The sequence below is a fragment of the Anomaloglossus baeobatrachus genome, chromosome 1 (assembly GCF_048569485.1).
Source record: "Anomaloglossus baeobatrachus isolate aAnoBae1 chromosome 1, aAnoBae1.hap1, whole genome shotgun sequence".
NCBI lineage: Eukaryota > Metazoa > Chordata > Amphibia > Anura > Aromobatidae > Anomaloglossus > Anomaloglossus baeobatrachus.
This window is the reverse complement of record NC_134353.1, coordinates 595,376,141-595,402,451: the sequence shown is the minus strand read 5'-3', so window position 1 is coordinate 595,402,451 and position 26,311 is coordinate 595,376,141. Positions and strand designations below refer to the sequence as shown.

At 43.1% G+C, this 26,311-nt stretch overlaps 1 protein-coding gene across 2 annotated transcripts in view; it reads right to left on the bottom strand.

The window, feature by feature from the left end:
- PCSK5 (proprotein convertase subtilisin/kexin type 5) overlaps positions 1-26,311 on the bottom strand; it is an 883,213-nt gene that overhangs the window by 777,502 nt on the left and 79,400 nt on the right. For both annotated transcript variants that reach the window (XM_075318085.1, XM_075318076.1), the window contains exon 2: positions 819-923. In XM_075318085.1, the coding sequence (XP_075174200.1) occupies positions 819-923 (105 nt within the window). The remainder of the gene's footprint in view (positions 1-818; positions 924-26,311) is intronic.

Sequence of the window (26,311 nt, the reverse complement as noted above, 5' to 3'; positions counted from 1 at the left end):
GGGGGGAGACTGACGGACAGACAGCGAGAGAGGGATAGACAAGACAGAGAGAGACCGACAGACAGACAGAGAGACAGACCGATGGACTGAGGGAGATTTACCGAGATAGACAGGAAAAGAAAGAATGACCGACAGTGCTAGAAAAAAAGCACAAAACGTACACGGAGCATACAGAGATGCATCCGTGTCACGTATTGTGCGCACATAACCATTGACTTTCATGGTGTCTGCGTGTGCGTGTTCCGTGCAGAAAACGGACATGCTTCCGTGCAAAACGGAAACACATACGGATCACGGACACACGGACATTATGAAATAACGCACGTGTGACCTCAAACATAAATTAACATTGGTGCATGTTTGGCCGTGTCTCCGGTACATACGGAAACGGGCCAAACACGCACGTGTTTCACAGACGTGTTAAGGGGGTCTAAGGAAGATTCCTGGTTTTAAATATATCGGTCTTTGAATTTAAAATGTTGAATTGTGTAATATCATCAATTAGCCCGCTTTGTTGAGTATATATGATTTTCATGAACATGATAACACAGGCTGCGTTTTGTCTATTTTTTTCCCTTATGCCTCTTCCTGTTAAACACACGATTATCCGTTGCTTATTTTAGCCAAGGTTACAATGTCTAAAGTAAGGAAACATTCAATGCACATTCCCCCTTTGTCTGGCTTCTGACAGGCATTGATGGAGGTGATGTATCAGTTCCATAGTATTCAAATGGCTTGTGAGCATCTTTTTCTGGTGTGACATTACCAATTAATAATGCAAGACCCTTGGCTGTAGACACGGAGGGGGATCTACTTACCTTTGGTTCCATTGAGATGAAATTGTGCATTCCTTGGCTTGATAAGACCGACCTCTTGATAGTTTTACTGTGATAAAAGTGATAGTAATCCAGGAGTGACCCAATCTACAAAGGAGAAAAAACAGAAATTGTCGTTGTTATGATGAGTAACATGAGATAATGTTTTTATTTTTTTATCTGCACATAAAATAAATGTATAAATTATGCAAGCTGCCGCTGTGCTAAAACGTTACTTGAGCCCAATGATCATCTTTCAAAAGAAAGACATGTGATATGAAATGGATGTGGGTGTCCTTCAGGCACTAACTGCATAAGCAAAGATTATAATTGAGCTTCCAAGACGGCCTGTGTCTACCTTTTAATGTTTAATTTATATGCAGTGTTTTATATCAATGCACGTCTACACTGACACACAAACTGCATAAAAAAATACGTGCCAAATGACTGGAACCATTAAAAAGCATTTTGTTAAATTTACTACAAGATACATACTTTATAATGGACTCTTATTCTTTTTGAATTGTTAAATGGTTTTGGAAAACCCATCCCTTGCAGTTTATTTTGAAAACCAAACTGTGCATTACTTACCATCTCCAGGTCCATCACTGAGTCTCCACCACTGACCTTGATGCTTGGTATTGTCTGCAGCGCTAACGTCAAATCGACAGTGCTGCATTCAATCAGTGAGCTTAGTGGCTCTTCCCAAATATACGGGTGATAGGTATAACAGACTGCAGGAACAATGGTCAAGACTCATCGCTGGACCCAGGGAGGGTGCAAAAAGAACAGTTTGTTTAAGTTAAGTATTAACACCCAGCATAGAATTGTATATATTGTAACACTGGAAAGCTGGTGACCAGGGACCCTATTCCCTTAGGGTACCGTCACACTTTAGCGACGCAGCAGCGATCCCACCAGCAATCTGACCTGGTCAGGATCGCTGCTGCGTCGCTACATGGTCGCTGGTGAGCTGTCAAACAGGCAGATCTCACCAGCGACCAGTGACCAGCCGCCAGCCAGCAGCGACGTGCATCTGGAAGCTGCGGACACTGGTAACTAAGGTAAACATCGGGTATGGTTACCCGATGTTTACCTTAGTTACCAGCGCACACCGCTTAGCTTACTGTGTGCAGGGAGCAGGAGCCGGCACTGGCAGCGTGAGAGCTGCGGAGGCTGGTAACGAAGGTAAATATCGGGTAACCACCTTGGTTACCCGATGTTTACCTTGGTTACAGCTTACCGCAGGCTGTCAGACGCCGGCTTCTGCTCCCTGCACATTCAGGATTGTTGCTCTCTCGCTGTCACACACAGCGATGTGTGCTTATCAGCGGGAGAGCAACAATAAAAAAACGAACCAGGGCTGTGTGTAACGAGCAGCGATCTCACAGCAGGGGCCAGATCGCTGCTCAGTGTCACACACAGCGAGATCGCTAATGAGGTCACTGCTGCGTCACGAAAAACGTGACTCAGCAGCGATCTCAGTAGCGATCTCGCTGTGTGTGAAGTACCCCTTACATCTCCTTCAGCCCCATTCTACAGACCTATCTTTAATCTCCCCTTCATCTCTAAACTTCTGGAATAATTGGTAAACTTCCATCTAATCCGCTATCTCTCAGATAACTCTCTTCTTGACCTTTTACAATTCGGTTTCAACTCCTTAGGGGTACTTCTCACATAGCGAGATTGCTGCTGAATCACAGTTTTTGTGACGTACCAGTGAGCTCATCAACGATCTCGCTATGTGTGACACTAAGCAGCGACCTGGCCACTGCTGTGAAATCGCTGATCGTTACACACTGTTCTGGTTCATTTTTTGTTCGTTGGTCTCCCACTGTGCAGCACACATCGGCGTGTCTAACGGCGGGAGACCAACGACTCTGTGTAAGCAGCGTACGCAGGTAACCAGGGTAAATATCGAGTAACTAAGCAAAGAGCTTTGCTTCGTTACCCGATATTTACCCTGGTTACCAGGGTACACCGCTTAGCGCTGGCTCCCTGCACACGTAGCCAGGGTAAATATCGGGTAACTAAGCAAAGCGGTTTGCTTAGTAACCCGATGTGTACCCTGGCTACGTGTGCAGGGAGCCAGCACTAAGCGGTGTACCCTGGTAACCAGGGTAAATATCGGGTAACCAAGCAAAGCGCTTTGCTTAGTTACCCAATATTTACTCTGGTTACCAAGCGCAGCATCGTTACAGGAGTTGCTGGTGGCTGGTCGCTGGTGAGATATGCCTGATTGACAGCTCACCGGTGACCATGTACCAGCGATCCTGATCAGGTCGTATCGTGGTCGGAATCGCTGGTACGTCGTTTAGTGAGACGGTACCCTTACACTATACTGAAACTGATTTTACTAAAGTCTCTAATGATCTACCAACAGCTGAATCTAATGGTCACTACTCCCTGGTGATTCTACTGCTGCATTCGACACTGTGGATCACTAACTCCTCCACACCATGCTCTGCTCCATTGGGCTCAATGACACTGCTCTCATCTGCTTCCCTCTAACCTCTCTGACTCCTGATTCAGTGTATTAGTTGCTGGCTCTTCCCCTTCCCTTTACTGTTGGGGTTCCTAGGTCCCCCTCCTCTTTTCCCTACATACTTCCCCAGTGAACAAACCACAAGTAGGTTTTTAGTGCTATCTGTATGCTGATGACACCCAATTATACACTTCTGCTCATGACAGCACCCCTGCATTACTACAAAATACCAGCATTTGCTTGTCCGCTCTCTCTAACATCCATATCTTCCCTTTATCAAAAACTGAACTTCTCATGTTTTATGCTCTTTATTAACCTTCATAAATCCAATAAGGCCATTTCCATGTGTGGTTCTACCATTACTCTCCAGCAGCATGCCTGCTGTCTTGGGGTTATATTGGACCCAGATCTCGCCTTCACTCCCTCCCATCTGATCACTTACACCTCAAAAACATCTCTAGAAATTGACCTTTTCTTACCGTTAAGTCTGCAAAAACACTTAATGGTAATCAAATTTGGGGACCATTTCTATTTTCTTAATATGCTTAAATGAGGATATTACATGCAAACAGAAGACCCATTTATCTTTGTTTCAGTATAAAGCTTCATTTACTATGTTTCTCCCTGAGTGACGGAAATAATTTTTTAAGTACCCTCTTTACTTTATGTACTCTCATCTTAACGGATTGTGCTTTGCTTAAGTGGATGATTGTGCAAAATTACAATAAAGCAGCAATCCAGAGAAGTCCAAAAAGAAGGGGGCAGGTGCAAATATCACAGCAAGAAGATGATAACAGATAGGAACGTCTTAGCATACATTATGGTGAGCATCCAGTTGGAAAGCCTGCGTTTACAGTGGAATTCACAATGGTTACAACAGTTTCTAAAATTATCACCTCAGTGGTCAGCGAGGATTTACTGATACCCTAGGCACAAATGACATCCAGGACATCACTAGAAATTCATTTTGAATAGCATACATTCAACACTGCAAAAACCGAAACCTCTCTGTGGAAACTGATTTTTAAAGGGACACTGATTGCTCTGAGAGCACAGTATTATTTATGAGGACACTACTATGGTAATACAATGTTTGTGCAATACCACTGTTATAATGGCACTGTACGGGGTACTTTGCACGTTGCGACATCGCTAGTGCGATCTCGCCAGGGTCAAATCAAAAGTGACGCACATCCAGTGCCGGTAACGACGTCGCAACGTGTAAAGCCTAGAAGCACCAATAAACGATCACAAAAGCGTCGAAAATTGGTGATCTGTGTAGTGTCGGACATTTCCATAATTTCGCTGCAGCGACAGGTACGATGTTGTTCCTCGTTCCTGCAGCAGCACACATTGCTGTGTATGAAGCCGCAGGAGCGAGGAACATCTCCTACCTGCGTCCCGCCTGCAATGAGGAAGTAAGGAGGTGGGCGGGATGTTTGCGTCCCGCTCATCTCCACCCCTCCGCTTCTATTGGCCGCCTGCCGTGTGACGATGCTGTGACTTTGCACGACCCGCCCCCTTAGGAAGGAGGCGGGTAGCCGGCCAGCGCGACGTCGCAGGGCAGGTAAGTGCGTGTGAAGCTGCCGTAGCGATAATGTTCGCTACGGCAGCTATCACAAGATATCGCATGTGCGACGGGGGCGGGGAATATCGCACTTGGCATCGCTACAATCGGCTAGCGATGTTGCAGCGTGCAAAGTACCCCTATCTGTTATAAGTGTACGTTTGCGGTCACTGTGACTGCTGCGCATCATTCTTGCTAAGCCCCCGTCACATTTAACGACTTACCAGCAATCCCAAAAATGATGTGACCTGATAAGGATCGCTGGAAAGTCACTGGGAGGTTGCTGGTGAGATGTCACACCAACGATGTAGTAACGATGAGCGACCTGTATAACGATGAGCGACCTCTATAGGAGGTCATTGTTAGGTGTCAAACACAGCGATGTGTTCTGCCCAGCAGGACATCACCTTTGAAGAAAATGGTTCGGACCCTTCGGCAACGACTAGCAATCTCACAGCAGGGGCCTGATCGCTGGTAGGTGTCACACATAACGAGATCGCTGGCAAGATCTTTACTGCATCACAGAAACGGTGACGCCGTAACGATCTCGTGACGGGACCTTTACAGTAGATGTCTTTGTTATTTCCATTATTATGGACTGAGGTGCTTACAAAAGTATTGTACAGCATACAAATAATTGCAGGTTCAAGTCTCCTGGCGGGACTAAATAAAAAGCTAAAAATGTGATAAAAACATTCCAAAATATTAAAAAGACCACAAAGCATACACATGTAAATATTTGACCATTTATCACATAAATTCAAACAATAAAAAAATTTGTTTTCACCAAGTTTGCAAACTTCTAGCTATTAAATGCATGGTAAATGCCTTATAGCAATAAAATGTAAATGGCAAAATTACTGATTTGTAGCCTCCCAAAACTGAAATAAAAATGAATCAAAAAGTTGTATGTATGACGCAATGGAGGGATTCACAACTACGGTTTTTCCTTGAAAAAAAAAAATGAGCCTTCATGCCTGTCTGTGAGGTAAGTATGCAAAAGTTGTATTTTATGATGGGTAGTGGAGCTATTAAGAAGAGTGTCGTCCTGTAGTGAAAAACCTCAAACCTTATTTCCCAAACATACTATTTTTGTTTTATTTATTTTTATTTTTTTAAAAAAATCTCAGGGAAGGCCAAGAAATAAAGCCCCTAGTCTTACAGGACAGACTGCACTTGAGTCACTTATCTGTTGTCATCTTCTCTGAGCATATTTTGCTTCGCCCAATAGACTATATGACGGAAATGTGAAAGCAGGAGTAATCATCAGAACGATTTGTTATCCACTGTCAACTTCAATAAAGTCAAAGAAAATAATAAAGCTTTTGTACATATTTGTCATCTTTATCTCCTGTCTGATGTGTCACTGTTTTATTGCATTTCTCAAGAGTTTTTCAGAAAATGGCCATCCCAATCTATGCTACGAACAAGATGTGTGCACAATGCACTACTCTTGCAATATATTTTAATACCATAATACAAGTCCATACACATTTGGAGATCCTGTCATCCTGATAAAAAAAAATTAGAAATCCATCTCCCTTAAGTTTCTCTTTACAGTGATATTATGTTTATTTTTAATATATAAAATGTCAGTATTTTGGGGTTGATTTTATTATTACTAGATACATTTTTCAGCTAGTTGGGTCTGACACTTCTGTAAAAAACTGCCCTAGAATGTAACAACCTGGCTGCCCTGTGTCTTCTTAAGGCCTCTATACACATTAGATTATTGTTGTCTGAATCTGCCAATGTTAAAATGATTGACCAACAGTCTAAAGCGGGCTTTACACGAGACGACTGATCGTGCGATGCATCGTCGGGGTCACAGTTTTCGTGACGCACATCCGGCATCGTACATGACGTCGTCTCGTGTAACTTCTCCTAGCGACACAGTATCACTCACAAATCGTGAGTCGTGTACTCGTCGCTAGGTTTCATAAAATTGTTTCATTAAAATGGCGGCAGTTGTTCATCGTTTCCGTGGCATCACACGTTGCTCCGTGTGACACCACAGGAACGATGAACAGCAGCTTTACCTGCCTCCCGCGGCACCCGACAGCTTAATGGAAGGAAGGAGGTGGGCGGGATGTTTACATCCCGCTCATCTCCGCCTCTCCGCTTCTATTGGCCGGCTGTCGTGTGACGTCGCTGTGACGCCAAACGTCCCTCCCACTCCAGGAAGTGGACGTTCGTTGCCCACAGCGAGGTCATCCGGAAGGTAAGTACGTGTGACGAGGGTTAAACGAGTTTGTGTGCCACGGGCAACTAATTGCCCGTGACGCAAAAAACGACGGGGGCGGGTACGATCGATCGTGCTATCGCACAATCGGTCGTCTCGTGTAAAGCAGGCTTAAGGTGTATAGTTGCCTTCCAACTCTCAAAAGGACCATGCCGAATCAGTATGCCCCCAACATCATCTAGTGTGGTAAATAAGGATCCGACATGATCCTTTTGCTTTCAACAAAATAAGACGCCAAAGGAAACTAGCAGTGGCTCCCAAGCTCTCCTATGTATGGTGGAGTCTGGAGACATAGCTGCTGGCTGAATGGGGGTTAACAACAGCTCACAGCTGGTACTAAGCCCTAGATTAGTAATGGGAGGCGTCTATGAGACCCCCCCCCAGTACTAATCTGTAAGTGAAAAGAAATAAACACAAACACTTAAAAAATTCCTTCATTTGAAATAAAATACCAACACACCCTCTTTCACCCCTTTATTAAACCCCAAACACCCAGGTCCGACGTAATCAACATGAGGTCCTACAACGATCCCAGCTCTGATAAATATAAAGTGACAGCATGCGGTCAGAAAACATGACCATCCGCTGTGAGCTTCAGGAAGAGACTGAGCCTCCCGATGAACTGTGGCATCACTCAGTTTATTTGCAGGCACAGCTGGAGGTTCCCACGGCCCTTCACCTTTGATCACAGGTAACTTGCCCTCTGGTGAACTCATTGAACAGAGTGACTTCACCTGAGGTCGTTACCTGCAAATGCGGTCCCTCTTATTTTGATACACAACCAAGATAAGCACATGCCTGTAGCCGTACGCTTTATATGTGCTGGGTATCATAATATGGGGGGACTCTTCACCAATTTCTTTTTTAATTTAGTTTTACAGCAATAGAGACGCACACACAGCTCCTCTGATTGAATGTAGTCAGACATGCTGTCACACAGGGTGGGGGTGCATCTGACTGCAACCAATGAGAGACGCAGGGACTGCCAGTGGGCAGGGAAATCAGTGCATATGCATGAGAGATAATAAAAGGCCCTGGAAGGAGCATTAGAGCTACATGGGAGACTCAGTAAGTATAACGCGCTTGCTCCAATCCCCCTGTCCCTTCTACCACCATTTTAAAGAGCCGGATTCTGGTCCCCATAGACTTATATAGGGACTGGTGTCTGGCTAGATATCTGGGATGAATTCCAGGCCTGAATTGGGCGTATTTTTTAATCCGGATTAGACCCGCCAATACCAGGTATCTGCGAGTTTGCCCATCACTAATCTACAGTCATGGCCGAAAGTGTTGGCATTCTTAAAATTGTTCCAGAAAATGAAATATTTATCCTAGAAACTTATTATTGCAATTAGATATGTTTTATTATACAAATTTTTATTTCCTTTGTCTGTATTAGAACACAAAAAAAACAGTGGAAAAAAAGGCAAATTGGATATAGTTTCACAAAAAAAAAAATTGGGCAAGACAAAATTGTTGGCCCCTTTCCAAGATTGTGGGTAAACTACTTTGTTTCTAGCATGTGATGCTCATTCAAACTCACTTGTGACAAGTAACAGGCGTGGGCAATATAAAAAAAACACCTGAAACCAGATAAAAAGGGGTGAAGTTTGCTCAGTCTTTGATTTGAGCGTCTGTGTGTGTCTCACTAAGCAAGGACATAAAGAGAAAAAGAGAACTGTCAGACGACTTGAGATCCAAATTTGTTGAAAAATATCAGCAATCTCAAGGGTACAAGTCCATCACCAGAGATTTTGATGTCCCTTTGTGGATGGTTCGCAACAAAATCAAGAAGTTCACAACTCAAGGCACTGTAGCCACTGTACAGGTCACATGTTATCTTCGATAAAGTAAAACAAGAGATAACAGGAATCTCCCACAATTTCCCAATAGTAAGTTTAATAATCTCTTGAATTATGACTACTGGAAAATTCTGGACAGTTTCCTAGGGTGCCTTTTCTTGTACTTTGTGCTTGAAACTTCAATCAGCATTTTAGTTTTTATATAACTTAGTAAAATCAGATTGAAAAACTCAATGGAGGTTACAACATAACAAAATTGTCCTCTAGTCTGCATGGCAATTTTTTTTCTAAGAATATTCTGAAAATCTGTATGGTTGTTCAATGATTTCGCTTTTTCACAGTACAACCATTGCATATATATACATATTCTCTTGAGCAAAAAATAGAACATTTATATAGAAAAATGTTTGAATCCAAACTTAAGCGGGCTTTACACGGGAGCGATATCGGTGCCGATATCGCTATCTTGCGTACCTGCCCTCTCGTTTGTGCGACATGGGCATATCACTGCCCGTCGCACACAAAACCACGCTCCCCCGTCACACGGCTTTTACCTGCCCTGCGATGTCGCTCTGGCCTCTCCTTTCTAAGGGGGCGGGTCGTTCGGCGTCACAGCGACGTCACACGGCAGGCGTCCAATAGAAGCGGAGGGGCGGAGATGAGCGGGACGTAAACATCCCGCCCATCTTTCCTTCCGCATAGCCGGTGGAGGCAGGTAAGGAGATGTTCCTCGCTCCTGCGGTGTCACACACAGCGATGTGTGCTGCCGCAGGAACGAGGAACAAGATCGCTAATTAGAAATAAACGATTTTGGTTTTAGGACGAGCTCTTCACGGCAAACGATTTTTGCCACTTTTGTGATCGTTTTAGGTCGCACAAAAGTGTCACACGCTGCGATATTGTTAATGGCGCCGGGTGTGCGTTACTAACGGCGTGACCCCGACGATAAAACATTAACCATATCGTAGCGTGTAAAGCCCCCTTTAGTATCTGGATACCGGACAGGTAGTGCTTGTAAAATAATGCTGACAAAGGAGAGTTGTGTGCTACAAATCAAACGCTATTCCAAAAAGATAGCATCTCATTTTTCAGACTACATTTTCTAGGTTACACGTCCTGCGAAAGATCATCTCTATTTGTAAAGCTCTACAGTGTGTTAAAGGAAATGTTCGGTTTTCCAGAACATCACTTCATTATGTCAGTCAGGTTCTGATGCAGTTCATGGTCATTTTGTAATCAGCAGCTTAGTTTTCCCATATGACGCTGAGAGTGGTACAAACATGCATCATTTCTGAAAAACTAGACAAAACAGCTATTTCAAGGTTGTAGAGGAAAACCTGCCAAACCTATTGTGGTAAGAATTGGCTGAGACTGACGTGGGCTGGCATATATCCCACTAGGCTTCTGTGCATACAGTAATCTTGTGAATGTACAGTATACAGTGAATATTGTATTATACAGTAGCTGATATTTTTTACTAATTCTGTATATAGTGCCTAAGGGGACAAGCAAACATTCCACATTAAACACACACAGGACTGAATTCTTTCACACAATTGCAAAGACTGTATCCAAAGAAGTTTTTACTTATAAACTGCATTTATGAATATTAGGTAATTTTCACCTATTAATTCTAAATTGTATCCTGGAGCAGTTCATGCTGATTTTAAATTTGTCGGAAAAGTAACGCGCCTATTGCCGAAGCAGACATGAGGGGAATAAAGAACATTAAAGGGTGCTTTACACGCTGCGACATCGCTACCGATATATCGTCGGGGTCGTTAGTGACGCACCTTCGGCGCCGGTAGCGACATCGCAGCATGTAAAGGGTGCTTTACACGCTGCGACATCGCTAGCAATCTCGTTAGCGATGTGACACGCCAGATCGCACATACGATTGGCCGAGATCGTACATGTGACCGGCGCTAGAAAAATGGCCTATGTGCGATCTCGGCAAATCTTATCTGCGATCTGGCGTGTCACATCACTAATGAGATCGCTAGCGATGTCGAAGCGTGTAAAGTACCCTTAACACCTAGGAGCGGCGATCAACGATCACAAAATCGTTCAAAAATGGTGATCGTTGACACATCGCTCCTTTCCTTGATATCACTGCTGCCACAAGTATGATGTTGTTCGTCGTTTCTGCGGCATCACACATCGCTATGTGTGACACCGCAGGAACGACGAACATCTCTTTACCTGCGTCCACCGGCAATGCGGAAGGAAGAGGGTGGGCGGGATGTTACGTCCCGCTCATCTCCGCCCCTCTGCTTCTATTGGCCGGCCGCTTAGTGACGCCACAGTGACGTGGCTAAGACGCCGAACGCACCTCACCCTTGAAGAAGGGATTGTTCGGCGGTCACAGCGGCGTCGCTGACAAGGTATGTGCGTGTGACGCTGCCGTACCGATAATGTTCGCTACAGTAGCGAGCACCAAATGTCGCATGAACGACGGGGGGCGGGTGCTATTGCGCTCGACATCACTAGAAATCGCACCCTTAACACTGGCCGTTTTTTTCTAGAACTGTAAAGGGGGCTTTACACGCAGCAACGCTAGCGATGTCGTTGGTGAATGCACCCGCCCCCGTCGTTTGAGCGTCACGGGCAAGTCGCTGCCTGTGACGCTCAATATCTCTAGTACCCGTTACATGTACTTACCTCCTAGCGACGTCGCTGTGGCCGGCGAACAGCCTCTTTTCTAAGGGGGCGGGTCGTGCGGCATCACAGTGACGTCACACGGCAGGCGTCCAATTGAAGTGGAGGGGCGGAGAGTAGCTGCATGGAAGTCACGGCCACCTCGTTGCCGGAGGACGCAGGTACGGTGTTGTTCGTCGTTCCTGAGATGTCACACGTAGCGATGTGTGCTACCTCAGGAACGATGAACAACCTGCGTCCTGCACGAGCAACGACATTTGCGAAATGGGCGATGTGTCAACTATCAACGATTTGGTGAGTATTTTACACCGTTAGCGGGAGCTCGTACGTGTCACACGCAATGACAACGCTAACAAGGCCGGATGTGCGTCACGAATTCCGTGACCCCGACGACATATCATTAGCGATGTTGTTGCGTGTAACGGGGCCTTAAAGCTCTGATCTCACTGGAAAAAGGGATTTCCTTTCATTAGAAGAAGCAATAGATATGTTATAATCTATACTTTAATGGTCAATACCATTTACTTTGGATTCTGCCTTTCCTTACAGCAAAAATCAGTATAGTGAGTGGGGTCCAAGATAGAAGCAAGGGATGAGAGCATGCCAGCACCAACACAGTGAATGTGCCTGCACTGGCACTGTCTAGGGAAGCGAGTGCTGTCAATTAGGATCAGAAACAGGTCTCAGACTGCAAATTGAGGGGGTGTAATGATGCACTGAGTCTTAAACCACACCAAGGGTGCACAGAGTCTTCATCCACATCACGGGTGCACTGAGCCTTCATCCACATCAATGGTGCATTGAGGCTTCATCCACATCAAGGGTGCACTGAGTCTTCAGCCACACCAAGGGTGCACTGAGTCTTTGGCCACACCAAGGGTGCACTGAGTCTTTAGCCACACCAAGGGTACACTAAGTTTTCGGCCACTCCAAGGGTTTACTGAGTCTTGAGCCACAAAAAGGGTGCACTGAGTCTTCAGCCACAAAAAGGGTGCACTGAGTCTTCAGCCACACCTCATTTGCATATGAAATAAAACTTGTTTTCTCAACCAATAAAAAACTAACATGTATACTGCTAAAGTTATTTTTATAAAAAATATTTCCCAATATGTCCATTTAAGAAATTTTGTAAGCGTCTTTGGGGTGACAAACGCCAACTAATTGCTGAACTCAGGTTTTTCATTCACCTCCATTTCCACAGGAGTATAAAATCAAGCTCCTACCCAGACAGTCTGTCTGTGCAAACATTTTGGAAAGAATGGGGTCTTCTAAAGAGGTCACTAGATTGGAGTATGGTTCTGGAATAGGAAGCCACATTAATGATAAATCAGTTTATTACATTTCTTTTCTTCTAAATACTCTATGAATAATTCTGAGTGTAACTATTAAAAATTAAAGCGTTGTGCAAACTATACATTTTGGAGAAGGAGGAAAAATGCTACGGGGTTGTTTTCAGAAGTTTGCTTTGGCCAGTTATATCCAGTGAAGAAACATTGAGAAATAATGGACAATTGTATTCTTCCAGCTTTGTGGGAACAGTTTGGGGAAAGCCAATTTCGAGGTGTGGAAGAACCTGCTTTTTTAGTATAGCAGGTTATGGAATATTTTGATATTTACAATGACGGAACGGAATGGAACTCATTATAGTTAATGGGGTTCGTCAAGACCAGAAAACAGGTTTCCTAATGGAAATGTAAACAGAGTTACAGTCAACCAACACAGACTTTTATGTTGTCTAATCCATTGACGTTCAGTTTATGCATAAAATTATAGAGATTAAATAGCGACTTATCCTTAAACTAGTTATTTTGTGAGACTTTGTTGAATCAATGTATCCCTGCATTTTTCACTATTCCCAGTTCAGCAATACAGTAATAACTACACTGTCCAGTGCTTTATAAGACATTCAATTTTCATAATAAACTCTATCATGATATTCCTGGTGATGTATGATTGTTGAGGGACATGGATGATAAACTTGGGCTTCAGTTGTAAAAGTGATTCCTAATGGCAAAAAAGACATCTTCAATCCAATTATCACTACAAAATTGCTATAAAGATTTTTATGTATTTTGCCTGTTGTGATGATGAAAATACAGCAGGTAAAATAAGTATTGAACATGTCACCAATTTTCCAAGGAAATATGTTTATAAAGGTGCTATTGACATGAATTTCACACTAACAACCTATCAAGTCCACACAGGAAAATAAATCAAACCATAAATGTCCATAAATTTAGTGATGAGTAATAATGAGAAATTACATTTCTAAAATCCATCAGTAATTACAAAGCAATCCAACCACTTCGTGAAAAATATCAGCTGGTTCGACTTATGGCTTATAAAAAGGTGTCTCATTACCAAGATGCCACACAAGAAACATCACAAGATGGGTAAAATCAGTGAGCTGTCTCAAGACCTTCACAAATTTATTATTGCAAAATATACAGATGGTATTAAATATACAAAATAATTCCTTCAGCCAGCTTACCAGTACCTCCCGATATGTGGAATCCTTAGTGTCATCCAGAGATTACCGCAAGAATGCTAGGGCTGCTAGGGCAGGAGTCAGCCTCCAAAGATAAATGTAGAAAGCTTAAAGTCTCCAGTGGAAAAACTCCAGAATTTCAATATTTGTACTTAAATAATTTCTTCTTGCTGAGCACGTTTTTTTATTTAAATATAAACATAAAATCGAGTCCACAAATTCAGGCAATAAATAAGATCCAAATAGGGGGTGGTAGCCTCTCGGACAAGAGAGGCTACCACCCCCTATTTGGATCTTATCAAGTGGGACACAATTGTGAAGTAAAACAAAATTTATTGCTTATTTTAAACTTTTATAAAAAATAAGAAACTGAAAATTGGAGCGTGCAATATTATTCGTTCCCTTTACTTTCAGTTGAGCAAACTCACTCCAGAAGTTTATTGAGGATCTCTGAATGATCCAATGTTGTCCTAAATGACTGATGATGATAAATATAATCCACCTGTGTGTAATCAAGTCTCCGTATAAATGCACCTGCTCTGTGATAGTTTCAGTGTTCTGTTTAAAGCGCAGATAGCATCATGAAGGCCAAGGAACACAACAGGTAGGTCTGTGATACTGTTGTGGAGAAGGTTAAAGCCGGATTTCGTTACAAAAAGATTTCCAAAACTTTAAACATTCCAAGAAGCACTTTGCAAGCGATCATATTGAAATGGAAGGAGTATCATACCACTGCAAATCTACCAAGACCCGGCCGTCTATTCAAACTTTCATCTCAAACAAGGAAAAGACTGATCAGAGATACAGCCAAGAGGCCCATGATCACTCTGGATGAACTGCAGAGATCTACAGCTGAGGTGGGAGAGTCTGTACATAGGACAATAATCAGTCGTACACTTCAAAAATCTGGCCTTTATGGAAGAGTGGTAAGAAGAAAGCCATTTCTCAAAGATATCCATAAAAAGTGTTGGTTATAGTTTGCCACAAGCCACCTGGGAGATACACCAAACATGTGGAAGAAGGTTCTCTGGTCAGATGAAACCAAAAATCGAACTATTTGGGCACAATGCCAAACGATATGTTTGGAGTAAAAGCAACACAGCTCATCACCCTGAACACACCATCCCCACTGTCAAACATGGTGGTGGCAGCATTATGGTTTGGGCCTGCAGGGACAGGAAACATGGTTAAAATTGATTGGAAGATGGATGGAGCCAAATACATGACCATTCTTGAAGAAAACCTGGTGGAGTCTTCAAAAGACCTGAGACTGGGATGGAGATTTGTCTTCCAACAAGACAATGATCCAAAACATAAAGCAAAATCTACAATGGAATGGTTCACAAATAAACATATCCAGGTGTTAGAATGGCCAAGTCAAAGTCCAGACATGAATCCAATCGAGAATCTGTGGAAACAGCTGAAAACTGCTGTTCACAAACGCTCTCCATCCAACTTCCCTCAGCTCGAGCAATTTGCAAAGGAAGAATGGGCAAGAATTTCAGTCTCTCGATGTGCAAAACTGATAGACACATACCCCAAGCGACTTGCAGCTGTAATCGCAGCAAAAGGTGCCGCTACAAAGTATTAACTTAAAGGGGCCGAATAATATTGCACACCCCACTTTTCCGTTTTTTTATTTTTTACAAAAATTTAAAATAAGCAATAAATACTGTTCAGCTTCCCAATTGTGTCCCACTTGTTGATTCTTCCCCATAACTTAAAAATTGTTATCTTTTATGTTTGAAGCCTGAAATGTGGGAAAAGGTTGAAAAAAATCAAGGGGGCCGATACTTTCGCAAGGCACTGTACACATCACTAAATGTATGGACTTCTATGGTTTGATTTCTTTGCCTGGGTGGATTGGATGGGTTGTTAATGACATCTGGTGAGAAATGAATGTCAATAGCACCTTTAGAAATATATTTACTTAGAAAATTGATGACGTATTCAATGCGTATTTCACACACTGTAGCATAACTTTCATAATGATTCCTCTCAAAATTAAACACAATTAAGTACATGTAACTTGCACAACAAATAGTATACTAAACAATAACAACAATAGTGTACTAAAATTGTTGTTAATAGGAGAAAAACAGTATAAAATAGTTTTTATCTAAACCTCATCGGGTACACTGGAAGGGAAGGTACGTGCACATGATGGGTTTTTCAGGAACGTGAGCCTGACGCGTTTTCAAGGAAAACAAGCTTCAGGGAACATTTGTGTTTCTTTTTTCTGAGTCTTTTTTTTGTAGCGTTTATTGGTTGGTTGTTGCAATTTTTGACTCCTAGTAGTTTTTGAACAACATTTTTGTAACATCTTTACTGGTGTTTTCTGGTTATTTTTGCAATTCCATTCATCTTTAGAAACCTGAAGCAGATAAAAGGCGCTTTAAAAAAGAAAATATGAACTGCAAGGCATTCGTTGAACATTTATTTAGTGCTTTTTGAAGCAATTTTCCTGAAAAAGACGGCATGCACATACTCAAAGGACGGAGGCTGTAGACAGTGACTGAGCTACGTTGTTTCTGGAACTTCCATAAAAATGTTCTATGAAGTTTAAAGACAGCATGGTGCAGGGGTTAACCCAGAGATCTCGGGAATGCCTCTCTTCTGACGGTACTTGCTGTTGTTTACCTGCAATGTTTGTTTTAGCTGCAGGAAATTATCATTGCTGGACTAGGCTAGCTAGAGCAGCGCATGAGCCCAAGTCTGCCATGCCCCATGCTGTAATTAGCAGCTCACTATGTATAGACATTTTACATTGAGAACCCTTTTGTGGGTGGGGCAACTTTCTCATCTCTACTTCATTGCTAAATTTAAAAACTCTGTTTGTGCAAAGACTGCGGCACCCAGTATGCTAAGTGACACATTGTTGGATTCAGTGTCTCTTTACCTAAATCATGCTGCTCTCAGGTCAGGTAGCAAAAACCGAGTGACAGATTCCCTTTAAGAAGTAACTTTGCCATTACTTCATTATCAGTGAGGAGCTGAATCCTGGACACAAAAGAGTGTTATGAGCAGTGCAAGGACAAATTTGTGAACTCTCAGGATGTTTGGGATTCTTACTCTATGTCATCACTAAGGCTATAGGAGCACACTGAGTATTTGGTTGCAGAAATTTCTGCACCATGTCTCCATCTCTTGGCAGAAAAACACGTTTTCAGTGCTTTTTTATGTGTTTTTTACATGTGAATTCTATGCATTCTGGGGTGGAAAAACGTTGCAAAAACGCTGAAAAAATTGCTATGCTGCAGATTTAGTTCTGCACCAAATCTGCAAGGGAAAAAATGCAACCTGTGCACAAAACTTCAGGATTCACATTGATGTCGTAAGAATTTGCATGCAGGTTTGTGGCAAAACGGTACTAAAAAAACCACATTAAAAAATGTGATAAAAATGCACATTGTCTTATCTTGGTGGGTTACAAATCCCATCAAAAATGTTAGCCACAGGTAACAGGTTTATTGGCTACTACTGTTCTGTATAATGGCAATTTTTATTATTCTCCTAGTCATCATCAGTTTTAATTCCAGATTAACATTCCTGGATCACAAATTATATATACTGTTATAATTCAAGGGACTTACAGAGTATACAAAGTGGATATATGCACTCAAAAAGGCTAAAGGGTTTGGTCACTACTTGGACAACCTCTGCTCAATTGCTATATCCACCCTTATATAAAATAAAAATAGTCTATACTCACCTCCAGTGTTGTTGCTGTTCCAGCGATGATGGACTTGTGTAAACTTGTTATATCATGCGAGCTCTGCAGCCAATCAATGGCCGCTTCACTCTCATTTTCTTTAGTAGTAAATGATACTCAGAGGAAGTCAGAGAGCAGCAGCAGCAATTACTTCTTCCGGGTGTCAGTTTCACCTGAAGGAAGTGAGAGTGAAGCAGCCATTGAATGGCTGCAGGATTCACCAGACATAGCAAGGTCACACAAGCCCCGGGTCATTGCTGGAACAACCCCAGTACTATTGGTGAGTACGGTATATATTTTAAAAGGGGTGACATAGGAATTGAGAAGAGGTTGTCCAAATAGTGGACAACCTCTTTAAGCTTGCATTAAACAAGTGATTCTAGATCACCATATGTTAAATTACATCCCAAGTTGGATAATAAAGGCATATATAAAATAATCATTAGATGGAAGTCATCTGACATTGAAGATTTTGGCAGGTGAGAATGTATTTGGGAGCCATGGGGTTTGTGTGCCCCTAGTGAGAATGCATTTGCTCTTGACTTATATTGGCCCCAGCTATCTAAGATTGGATAACCACTTATAAAATTATAAGGATGAAACACCTCAAACTAGCAGAATAATATCTGCTTTACTTTCTGACTTTTGTTGATAAACTATTGAGTTCCAGCCACCTTTCCCACAGTCTGTCTTCTGAGGAACATCTATCAATTGTCAGAAAAAACATCCATTTTTTGCCATTACATACAGGTTTATGTCTTTATGGACATTCAAGATCAATTGAATAGACAACTTTAAGGTACCGTCACACTAAGCAACATTGCTAGCAACATCGCTGCTGAGGCACAACTTGCTAGCGATGTCGCTGTGTGTGACATCCAGCAACAACCTGGCCCCTGCTGTGAGGTCGCTGGTTGTTGCTGAATGTCCTGGGCCATTTTTTAGTTGTTGCTGTCCCGCTGTGAAGCACACATCGCTGTGTGTGACAGCGACAGAGCAACAACTGAATGTGCAGTGAGCAGGAGCCGGCTTCTGCGGAGGCTGGTAACCAATGTAAATATCGGGTAACCAAGAAGCCCTTCCCTTGGTTACCCGATATTTACCTTCGTTACCAGCGTCCGCCGCTCTCAGCTGTCAGTGCCGACTCCCTGCTCCCTGCACACATAGCCAGACTACACATCGGGTAATTAACCCGATGTGTACTGTGGCTAGGAGTGCATTGAGCAGGAGCCGGCACTAACAGCTGAGAGCGGCGGACGCTGGTAACGAAGGTAAATATCGGGTAACCAAGGTAAGGGCTTCTTGGTTACCCGCTGTTTACCGTGGTTACCAGCGTCTGCAGAAGCCGGCTCCTGCTGCCTGCACACGTAGCAGAGTACACATCGGGTAATTAACACGATGTCTACTGTGGCTAGGTGTGCAGGGAGCCAGCGCTAAGCGGTGTGCGCTGGTAACCAAGGTAAATATCGGGTTGGTTACCCGATATTTACCTTAGTTACCAAGCGCAGCATGCTTCCACGTGTAGCGACGCTCCAGCGATCCCTGCCAGGTCAGGCTGCTGGTGGGATCGCTGGAGCGTCGCTTAGTGTGACATCTCACCAGCGACCTCCTAGCAACTTACCAGCGATCCCTATCAGGTTGTATCGTTGTTGGGATCGCTGGTAAGTTGTTTAGTGTGACTGGACCTTTAGACTAGTATTCTACAACACAATTTTGTATATATTGTAGTCATTATCCTGATGTATGACATTGGATTTTATAATTATTTGACCCGAATACACTTCACTTTGTTCTTTCAATAATATGCAAATGCTGACACAAAAAGAATACAATTTGGGGAAAAAGTAGGGCTTCATTTTAGTACAATGGAACATTTATTCCTAGAGAATTATATCCCACCTAGAAAACAATGTTTCTGAGTAGTGACAAATTGGAATAATGGTTTGAAATTATGAATGTATCCAGGTTTACTCTATAGTAGGAAAGGATTAATACAAAGCATTATAGATATATGCTTGATTCATGTTTTCTGAACGCTTAGGTGAACTGCCTTAAACCACTGTGGTTATTTCATATGTAGGTTTTATACACATGCATATATATATATACATACATATTTTATAAAGAATAATCTTTATATAGTGTGTTAGAAACTTAATCATGAAAGTATAAATATCTAAATAGAGAGGTTGACCTAAGGCCTCCTTCACACATCCATGTCTCTGGTACGTGTGACGTCCATTTTCACATGTACCTGAGACACGGACACACATAGACCCATTAAAATCAATGGGTCTGCACACACATCACTGTTTTGACATGGACTGTGTATCCGTGTGGAGCACGTGCGTGTCTGTGTGTGTCGGACCACAGCTGCAAAGGGTGGGCCAGCTCTGAGGAGGGGCGGGCCGGCTCTGCGGAGGGGAGGGCCGGTGCTGAGGAGGGGTGGGAGGGATTTATCTCCCTCTCTCCTCCGTAGCCGGCTATTGCCATTCTCGCCCTGCACTCGCATTACACCGGTGTACTGCGAGTGCAGTGCGATTTTTCTCTCGTCCCATAGACTTGAATGGGTGCGAGAGAAACAAGGATCGCATTACACCCGCAGCATGCTGCGACTATTTTCTCGGTCCGATTAGGGCTGAGAAAATAATTGCTCATGGGTGCTGGCACATAGGCTAATATTGGTCCGAGTGGAATGTGATGTTTTCTCGCATTCCACTCGCTCCGATTTTCATGCCATATGTCTTAGGCCTTACCATGCATATTGTAGAATAAACAATGGAAAAGTTGGCTGTCCACATGTGCGCTGCCATGGACTCCAGTGAAGTTGGTGTTCATAAACATAAAGTTCAATGCATCTAAATTGGGATTAAATAACCACCTTTTTGAGATGCTGAAAACTATAGTGGATAAATGGACTGATACCAACAATAGCAGTCAATGATTACAGAAGATCTGAAAGCAAATAATGTTATTTCAGCTCTTTTTCTTTTAACTAAAAAAAACCCCTCACAGTTTGACACAATCACATGGTTTCTAGAATAGGTCTAAAGCGAGCTTTACACGCTACAACATATCTAACGATGTGTCGGCGGGGTCACGTCGTAAGTGACGCACATCCGGCATCGTTAGTGGTGTTGTAGCGTGTGACAGCTACGTGCGATTGCGATTGAACGTAAATCCGTTCATCGCATACACTTCGTTCATTTGCTAAAAATTGCACATGGGTTGTTCAATGTTCCCGAGGCAGCACACATCACAGTGTGTGACACCCCGGGAACGATGAACAGATCTTACCTGCGTCAGCGGCTCCCGCCGGTAAAGTGGAAGGAAGGAGGTGGGCGGGATGTTTACGTCCCGCTCATCTCCGCCCCTCCGCTTCTATTGGCCGACTGCCGCGTGACGTCGCGGTGACGCCGAACGTCCCTCCCACTCCAGGAAGTGGATGTTCGCCACCCAAATCGAGGTCGTATGGAAGGGTAAGTACGTGTGACGGCAATTAATAGTTTGTGCGACACGGTCAACAAATTGAACGTTTCGCACATACGATGGGGGCGTGTCACATCGCATACGATATCGTATGCTTAATTGTAAGGTGTAAAGCAGGCTTAAGGAATGTATATTTCACACATCTATTGCTAATTTACTCAGTTTTCTAAAATTATCAAATAAACTCATTAAAGAGTATGAGCTATGCATAATGTTAATCTCCCTCTGCCTGTTGCCTCTCCCTGCTCCTCACGCCTCCTCTCCTTTTCCCTCTCCATAGAGTATAATCAGCTGTGTCACATGACGTCGCAGTGACCCTTCAGTATGTCTTGTCTGAGCAAGTGTGACTTGAGCTAGTTTTTCAGAGTGAATGATAAGTTCAGGAGCCAGTGGTGAGAGTAAGAAGTGTATGATAAGTGGGAAAGGAAGCCGATTTCTCTGAGAAAATATAAATTATAAAAATTCTTATATTCGGCTGTAGTATTGATTTATGCAAAGTTTGCTAAAAGTGCAATTCCATTTTAAGGCTTGCCTTGGACTTTGTGTCTTAGATAACCATGAAAAAATCAATTCATTGGAATAAATGTTTATGATATTTGCCTGTTAATTGCTATGCAAATTAGCTTTCAGAAATCTTGTATCTTATATCAGCCAAAATGGAAACCCATCTGTAGTTGTTGAATAGCAGCTACTCGTTGTCTGGATTATATCCTTCAGATTTATTTTGGGGAAGGGACAGGTATGTGAAAACTAATATACCATTCAGTGCTTTACAGTCTAAGGGGCACTTTGCACACTGCGACATCGCAGGTGCGATGTCGGTGGGGTCAAATTGAAAATGACGCACTTCCGGCATCGCATGCGACATCGCAGTGTGTAAAGGCTGGATGATACGATTAACGAGCGCAAAAGCGTCGTAATCGTATCATCGGTGCAGCGTCGGCGTAATCCATGATTACGCTGACGCGACGGTCCGATGTTGTTCCTCGCTCCTGCGGCATCACACATCGCTGTGTGTGAAGTCGCAGGATTGAGGAACGTCTCCTACCGGCCTCACTGCGGCTTCCGTAGGATATGCGGAAGGAAGGAGGTGGGCAGGATGTTTACATCCTGCTCATCTCCGCCCCTCCGCTCTGATTGGCTGCCTGCCGTGTGACGTCGCAGTGACGCCGCACGACCCGCCCCCTTAACAAGGAGGCGGGTCGCCGGCCACAGGGACGTCGCACGGCAGGTGAGTGTGTGTGTGAAGCTGGCGTAGCGATAACTTTCGCTACGCCAGCTATCACCACATATCGCTGCTGCGACGGGGGCGGGCACTATCGCACTCGGCATCGCAGCATCGGCCTGCGATGTCGTAGTGTGCAAAGCCCGCCTAATTCCAGGAGATTCTACTTGTGCCTCATGAACTGCATCAGGGACTATGAACTATTTCCAGGAAGACTCGTAACGCCCATACCGGCGTTCCGGCACTGTCCTGCCTCCCTCCCCGGTCGGGACGTCAGTTCTCTCACCTGCCCGGACATCCTGCAGTGGCTGCCCCGTCCCTGGTCAATGCTGCCATCTACCATTGCCTGTGTACACCTCACAGGCTTCCAGGTTCTGCCAAAAGGGTGTGCACGGCCACGCCCCTCTTTTTAAAGGGCCAGCGACGTCATCATTGTAACGTAATGCATTCACAATGTCACTAAAGCCTGGCTAGTCAAAAGAGTAGCTGAGTATCGTAAGTAAATTAGCAGGCCTCCTTTCTAGCGGTCATAGAACACTGACTTGACTGATTGGACAGGAGTTCTGTGCATCTCTTGTCACAGTTTCTTTATGAGAATGTTGGGTGTGGCTGATATGAGAATTTAGTTTTGTTTTGTTTTTTTAGAGAACAGCTAATTTGCATATTTTATTCCATGAAGCATTCCCTTTAAGTATGTCACCATGAATCAGCTGGTTATTAAGACTGCTGAAAGTAATATGTTGTTTGTAACTGTGATTGATCCTCAAGTCAAGCAATTCCTTCAATTGAATTTGTCATAATTAAATCTACCTTTAAAGGGGTTGTCCAATACTTGGGGTGCAGTGCCAGACAAGAATTTCTTCAGTAGTGCACCAAACTGCTGTTCAATTTAGATTAGTTCACCCCATACCTCTCAAAAAATAAATATCAGAGATTCCCAAATGGACCTCAAATTACATTTTTTTAGCTGTTTACGTTTAAATAGATTTTATTTGAAAACACTACAAATCACAATGAAAAGAAATACAGTAAGCTGATATAGTTAATTCTTTCTTAAGGTGGTGTCACACACAGCGACAACGACAACGACGTCGCTGCTACGTCACCATTTTCTGTGACGTTGCAGTGACGTCCCGTTACTGTCGCTGTGTGTGACATCCAGCAACGACCTGGCCCCTGCTGTGAGGTCACCGGTCGTTGCTGAATATCCAGCTTCATTTTTTGGTTGGCGCTCTCCCGCTGTGACGCACACATCGCTGTGTGTGACAGCGAGAGAGCGACGAAATGAAGCGAGCAGGGAGCAGGAGCCGGCATCTGGCAGCTGCGGTAAGCTGTAACCAGTGTAAACATCGGGTAACCAAGAAGCCCTTTCCCTGGTTACCCGATATTTACCTTCGTTACCAGCATCCGCCGCTCTCGCTGCCAGTGCCGGCTCCCCGCGCTCTGCACATGTAGCTGCAGTACCCATCGGGTAATTAACCCGATGTATACTGTAGCAAGGAGAGCAGGGAGCCAGCGCTAAGCGGTGTGCGCGGCTCCCTGCTCTGTGCAAATGTAGCTGCAGTACACATCGGGTAATTAACTAGTATGCCGCTTTTGCAGCAAAAAAAACGTTCAGGACGCATGTTAAATAAACGTAGTGTGAAAGCAGCCTAACATCAAACCAATAAGTAAGAGAAGTGAGAATATAAGTCACTGCGTCCTTGGCTGAAGCTTTTTTCTAATGCGCCTATACTTTACTGTACATGCTATATTGTTCTCTTTCTTGGGTAACAGATGCTGCGTGACAACTACTACCGTAATAGAAGCCATTTTGACTAGAAAAATCAATAAAAAAGCAGAATGATGTGCTATTTTTACCTGTTCTCCCCAGTTTTCTAATTCCTCCAGCTTCGAGAAAATGTTGGACTATTTGAAACTATAGCTAGACGTGGAGCTTTTACTAATACATTTTCCCCATTGCAGTCAATGTAGACAACATTGCATTCAAGGATCAAAGCAGATATGTCAACAGATATTAGAATACAACCTGCTTAAGATATCAGATAGATCTTTATCACCTGATGAAGCTGGTGAAATTACTTTTTTAAAATCCATATAAGAGCTGCTGTACAATTTTGGTTATTAGTTCGGCATAATAATATTAATTAAAAAAAATAATTTTTCAAAAAGGATTTTACAGCCATGGATTATCATAGTAGGTACACCAGGTCTAAAATTTTCTTTCATAATATGCAGTTTATATTTTGACATTTTGTAATCAATCCTTTAGTTTGAAAACACTGACCATATTGCAAAGATGGTGTTTTTTGTCCACGTTAATAAATTGCCAAAATAGTCAAAACCCAACAGATTCGCTGTGTGCATTTCATTCAACCAGATTTACACGACCATAAACCCCCCCCAAAAAAAAACTGTTTCTTCCACAAAACTCAGACATTTCTTTTCTGTGCAGTGAAGCTGATCTGCAATTCCTAACACAACACCTGAGTTTTTCTAAATGTGGACAACCACACAAGATGCCACAACCTAGAAGCAGGACCGGTGTGTCCGTGTGATATATTCTATGACAATGCAGCTGATGATGGCGGTTCTTTCTTCTTTACTAAAGGCCCAGACGTTTTCTGAGAATATACATACAAGATGTAAATCCGGTATTTAGGTCCAGAGCTCTAACAAGGTACAGGTTCGTCGAACAGGCCTTCTAAACTATGCACCAAGAAAATGCTCTCATTCTGACATGTAGCTGCCACAGCTCTGCTCATTGAACGTATGGAATCTATAAGCCAGGCACAACATTCCCTATGGCTTCCATATAGACAACGCTGAGGTCATACATTAAAACCATCTTAGCCGTGTGATGATTAAGTGCTTTCTTTGATCTTCAAACACTTAACATACTATGACCATGTGCTTTTCAAAGATAACTATGACTACGTTTGCAAGTGTTTCATTATAAGCTGGCCAACCATTCAAAGGAACTGTGTGGGCAATCATCAGATGTTTGACTAAGCCTGCAGTGTTTGTTCCGAAATGAGGTAATGAAGAAGCAGGCATTCACTCTGTGTCCACTCAAGTAATAGAAGGCACACGTAGTGAATGACGGCAGTTGTATGTCGTGCAATTATTTCTTCTCCCAAGTGTGTTTATTCAGGTAGTGCAGGTGCCCCGATGCACACGCCAATATTACATTGTGTCTCTCAACACTAGACAGATTTCATTATACTGTACAACAAAGAGAGATACATGAGATGTTCCTCACGGAAAAAAAAAAACAAAAGTAGGTTATGAAATACCCATCCATGATGTCAAAGAAATGAAGGATCAAACGGAATATTCAGCCTTCCATCCATGTGGAGACGGAGAAGAATTATATCAGGCATACTCCAATCTCGACAGCAATTTATTTTTTTCAAAAATAATTGTGACCTTTCAAAGTCGACTTTTTGCAGCTAGAATACACTTGATACACAATGCTGTAAAATGTATTTTTATGAAAAAAAAAAAGATTATCAGTGAATGCCTTATATTACCTTCAGCCTTAAAATGATTATACAATAAAGGAGTTGATGAAGAAAGCCTTAAGCATACACTTTTTTGAGATGTGTGGATGTCTAACATGTAGGCCAATTTGATCTAACTTACAAGGGCTGAGGGGAAAATGGCTGCATTAAAAATTCCCCATCCTGCCCTGACTACACTATCTACTACTGACTTTTTTCCCTCTATTTCCCATCTGATGTTGCTTTGTTTGAGAATTCCAGTGCATGCTGGGATACTTAAACGAAGCGTCATCACGGTTGAGAGGCTGCGGTCACTGTCACAGCC